Here is a 5,000-nt window from a genome sequence, read left to right as displayed (position 1 = left end):
CTCCCCCCCCCCGTCTTGTCTCTCCTTCCTCCCCTCCGTCTTGTCTCTCCTTCCTCCCCCCCGTCTTGTCTCTCCTTCCTCCCCTCCGTCTTGTCTCTCCTTCCTCCCTCCCCTCCGTCTTGTCTCTCCTTCCTCCCCCTCCGTCTTGTCTCTCCTTCCTCCTCCCTCCGTCTTGTCTCTCCTTCCTCCCCCTCCGTCTTGTCTCTCCTTCCTCCCCCTCCGTCTTGTCTCTCCTTCCTCCCCCTCCGTCTTGTCTCTCCCTCCTCCTCCCTCCGTCTTGTCTCTCCTCCTCCCCCTCCGTCTTGTCTCTCCTTCCTCCCCCTCCGTCTTGTCTCTCCCTCCTCCCTCCGTCTTGTCTCTCCTTCCTTCCCCTCCGTCTTGTCTCTCCTTCCTCCCTCCCCCTCCGTCTTGTCTCTCCTTCCTTCCTCCCCTCCGTCTTGTCTCTCCTTCCTTCCCCTCCGTCTTGTCTCTCCTTCCTCCCTCCCCCTCCGTCTTGTCTCTCCTTCCTTCCTCCCCCTCCGTCTTGTCTCTCCTTCCTCCCCCTCCGTCTTGTCTCTCCTTCCTCCCCCTCCGTCTTGTCTCTCCTTCCTCCTCCCTCCGTCTTGTCTCTCCCTCCTCCCTCCGTCTTGTCTCTCCCTCCTCCCTCCGTCTTGTCTCTCCTTCCTCCCCCTCCGTCTTGTCTCTCCTTCCTCCCCCTCCGTCTTGTCTCTCCTTCCTCCCCCTCCGTCTTGTCTCTCCTTCCTCCCCCCCTCCGTCTTGTCTCTCCTTCCTCCCCCTCCGTCTTGTCTCTCCCTCCTCCCTCCGTCTTGTCTCTCCTTCCTCCCCTCCGTCTGCTCCCTCTAACTTCTCACCGGGTCTGAAAGCATGGCACGTAGATGCGAGGCCAGCGCCATGACAGCCAGGAAGTTAAACAACGCTCCGTTGATCACGGAATACCACAAGCTCTTGTTTGGCAGCAGCATCACCAGATTGACCACAAAGTCAGCGTAAAGGACCAACAACCAGGTCACCACACCACAGACTATACCACAGCCGTCCTGGATGAACCACAGGCTGTCCTGGTCAGCCGTGGGAAACAGAGGACCAGCTCGTCCGGCAGCCTCGGGGTCATCGTCAGCTGACAGCAGGGGTCGCTGCTGCTCTGTGTCACGCTGCCGTTGGCCTGAAGACTGCATCCTGCCCTGGAAGGAAGGAAGGAAGGAAGGAAGGAAGGAAGGAAGGAAGGAAGGAAGGAAGGAAGGAAGGAAGGAAGGAAGGAAGGAAGGAAGGAAGGAAGGAAGGAAGGAAGGAAGGAAGGAAGGAAGGAAGGAAGGAGATGGAGAGAAAAGGAATCAGAAATAGTCATTTACCAAAAGTCGATTTCATGGCTCCTCAAAATTGTATTCTACCCTTCTACCACAGTCCATTAACTACAGTCCATTAACTACAGTCCATTAACTACAGGACCACAGTCCCTTAACTACAGTCCATTAACTACAGTCCATTAACTACAGGACCACAGTCCATTAACTACAGTCCATTAACTACAGGACCACAGTCCCTTAACTACAGTCCATTAACTACAGTCCATTAACTACAGGACTACAGTCCATTAACTACAGTCCATTAACTACAGGACCACAGTCCATTAACTACAGGACCACAGTCCATTAACTACAGGACCACAGTCCATTAACTACAGGACCACAGTCCATTAACTACAGGACCACAGTCCATTAACTACAGGACCACAGTCCATTAACTACAGGACCACAGTCCATTAACTACAGGACCACAGTCCCTTAACTACAGTCCATTAACTACAGGACCACAGTCCCTTAACTACAGTCCATTAACTACAGTCCATTAACTACAGGACCACAGTCCATTAACTACAGTCCATTAACTACAGGACCACAGTCCATTAACTACAGGACCACAGTCCATTAACTACAGGACCACAGTCCATTAACTACAGGACCACAGTCCATTAACTACAGGACCACAGTCCATTAACTACAGGACCACAGTCCCTTAACTACAGTCCATTAACTACAGGACCACAGTCCCTTAACTACAGTCAATTAACTACAGGACCACAGTCCGTTAACTACAGGACCACAGTCCATTAACTACAGTCCATTAACTACAGTCCATTAACTACAGGACCACAGTCCATTAACTACAGGACCACAGTCCATTAACTACAGGACCACAGTCCATTAACTACAGGACCACAGTCCATTAACTACAGGACCACAGTCCATTAACTACAGTCCATTAACTACAGGACCACAGTCCATTAACTACAGGACCACAGTCCATTAACTACAGGACCACAGTCCATTAACTACAGGACCACAGTCCATTAACTACAGGACCACAGTCCATTAACTACAGGACCACAGTCCATTAACTACAGGACCACAGTCCATTAACTACAGGACCACAGTCAGTTAACTACAGGACCACAGTCCATTAACTACAGGACCACAGTCCATTAACTACAGGACCACAGTCCATTAACTACAGGACCACAGTCCATTAACTACAGGACCACAGTCCATTAACTACAGGACCACAGTCCATTAACTACAGGACCACAGTCCATTAACTACAGGACCACAGTCCGTTAACTACAGGACCACAGTCCATTAACTACAGTCCATTAACTACAGTCCATTAACTACAGGACCACAGTCCCTTAACTACAGTCCATTAACTACAGTCCATTAACTACAGGACCACAGTCCATTAACTACAGTCCATTAACTACAGGACCACAGTCCCTTAACTACAGTCCATTAACTACAGTCCATTAACTACAGGACTACAGTCCATTAACTACAGTCCATTAACTACAGGACCACAGTCCATTAACTACAGGACCACAGTCCATTAACTACAGGACCACAGTCCATTAACTACAGGACCACAGTCCATTAACTACAGGACCACAGTCCATTAACTACAGGACCACAGTCCATTAACTACAGGACCACAGTCCATTAACTACAGGACCACAGTCCCTTAACTACAGTCCATTAACTACAGGACCACAGTCCTTAACTACAGTCCATTAACTACAGTCCATTAACTACAGGACCACAGTCCATTAACTACAGTCCATTAACTACAGGACCACAGTCCATTAACTACAGGACCACAGTCCATTAACTACAGGACCACAGTCCATTAACTACAGGACCACAGTCCATTAACTACAGGACCACAGTCCATTAACTACAGGACCACAGTCCCTTAACTACAGTCCATTAACTACAGGACCACAGTCCCTTAACTACAGTCAATTAACTACAGGACCACAGTCCGTTAACTACAGGACCACAGTCCACTAACTTCACAGTCCATTAACTACAGTCCATTAACTACAGGACCACAGTCCATTAACTACAGGACCACAGTCCATTAACTACAGGACCACAGTCCATTAACTACAGGACCACAGTCCATTAACTACAGGACCACAGTCCATTAACTACAGTCCATTAACTACAGGACCACAGTCCATTAACTACAGGACCACAGTCCATTAACTACAGGACCACAGTCCATTAACTACAGGACCACAGTCCATTAACTACAGGACCACAGTCCATTAACTACAGGACCACAGTCCATTAACTACAGGACCACAGTCCATTAACTACAGGACCACAGTCCATTAACTACAGGACCACAGTCAGTTAACTACAGGACCACAGTCCATTAACTACAGGACCACAGTCCATTAACTACAGGACCACAGTCCATTAACTACAGGACCACAGTCCATTAACTACAGGACCACAGTCCATTAACTACAGGACCACAGTCCATTAACTACAGGACCACAGTCCATTAACTACAGGACCACAGTCCGTTAACTACAGGACCACAGTCCATTAACTACAGTCCATTAACTACAGTCCATTAACTACAGGATGCTATAAAGCATTATGTCCATCAGCATAGAGGCTATAAAGCATTATGTCCATCAGTGTAGAGGCTATAAAGCATTATGTCCATCAGTGTAGAGGCTATAAAGCATTATGTTCATCAGCATAGAGGCTATAAAGCATTATGTCCATCAGCGTAGAGGCTATAAAGCATTATGTCTATCAGTGTAGAGGCTATAAAGCATTATGTCCATCAGCATAGAGGCTATAAAGCATTATGTCCATCAGTGTAGAGGCTATAAAGCATTATGTCCATCAGCGTAGAGGCTATAAAGCATTATGTCTATCAGTGTAGAGGCTATAAAGCATTATGTCCATCAGCATAGAGGCTATAAAGCATTATGTCCATCAGTGTAGAGTCTATAAAGCATTATGTCCATCAGTGTAGAGACTATAAAGCATTATGTCCATCAGTGTAGAGGCTATAAAGCATTATGTCCATCAGCATAGAGGCTATAAAGCATTATGTCCATCAGCGTAGAGGCTATAAAGCATTATGTCCATCAGTGTAGAGGCTATAAAGCATTATGTCCATCAGCGTAGAGGCTATAAAGCATTATGTCCATCAGTGAAGAGGCTATAAAGCATTATGTCCATCAGTGTAGAGACTATAAAGCATTATGTCCATCAGTGTAGAGGCTATAAAGCATTATGTCCATCAGTGAAGAGGCTATAAAGCATTATGTCCATCAGCGTAGAGGCTATAAAGCATTATGTCCATCAGTGAAGAGGCTATAAAGCATTATGTCCATCAGTGAAGAGGCTATAAAGCATTATGTCCATCAGTGTAGAGACTATAAAGCATTATGTCCATCAGTGTAGAGACTATAAAGCATTATGTCCATCAGTGAAGAGGCTATAAAGCATTATGTCCATCAGTGTAGAGACTATAAAGCATTATGTACATCAGTGAAGAGGCTATAAAGCATTATGTCCATCAGTTCCCAGCCCTACTGCCTTCATCTCCATGTATCCTTCCACCCCAGTCCCTTGTGGAGCGCAGCTCTGTCTGTCTGTCTCCTGTCTAAATGGGTCAGACTGTGGAACAGTCCCTGAACAACC

General features: G+C 47.1%; 1 protein-coding gene across 1 annotated transcript in view; it reads right to left on the bottom strand.

Annotated features, from left to right (window-relative positions):
* The window catches only part of LOC123723944 (palmitoyltransferase ZDHHC7), a 22,525-nt gene extending 21,324 nt beyond the window's left edge, over positions 1-1,201 (bottom strand). The window contains exon 1 of the mRNA XM_045713003.1: positions 852-1,201. Coding sequence (XP_045568959.1) covers positions 852-1,175 — 324 coding nt within the window. The 5' untranslated portion in view covers positions 1,176-1,201. The remainder of the gene's footprint in view (positions 1-851) is intronic.
* Between the last annotated feature and the right edge of the window lie 3,799 nt (positions 1,202-5,000).

The sequence above is a fragment of the Salmo salar genome, unplaced genomic scaffold (genome assembly GCF_905237065.1).
Source record: "Salmo salar unplaced genomic scaffold, Ssal_v3.1, whole genome shotgun sequence".
Lineage (NCBI taxonomy): Eukaryota > Metazoa > Chordata > Actinopteri > Salmoniformes > Salmonidae > Salmo > Salmo salar.
Note: the sequence above shows the minus strand (reverse complement) of the source record. Positions and strands in the feature narration are given on the sequence as shown.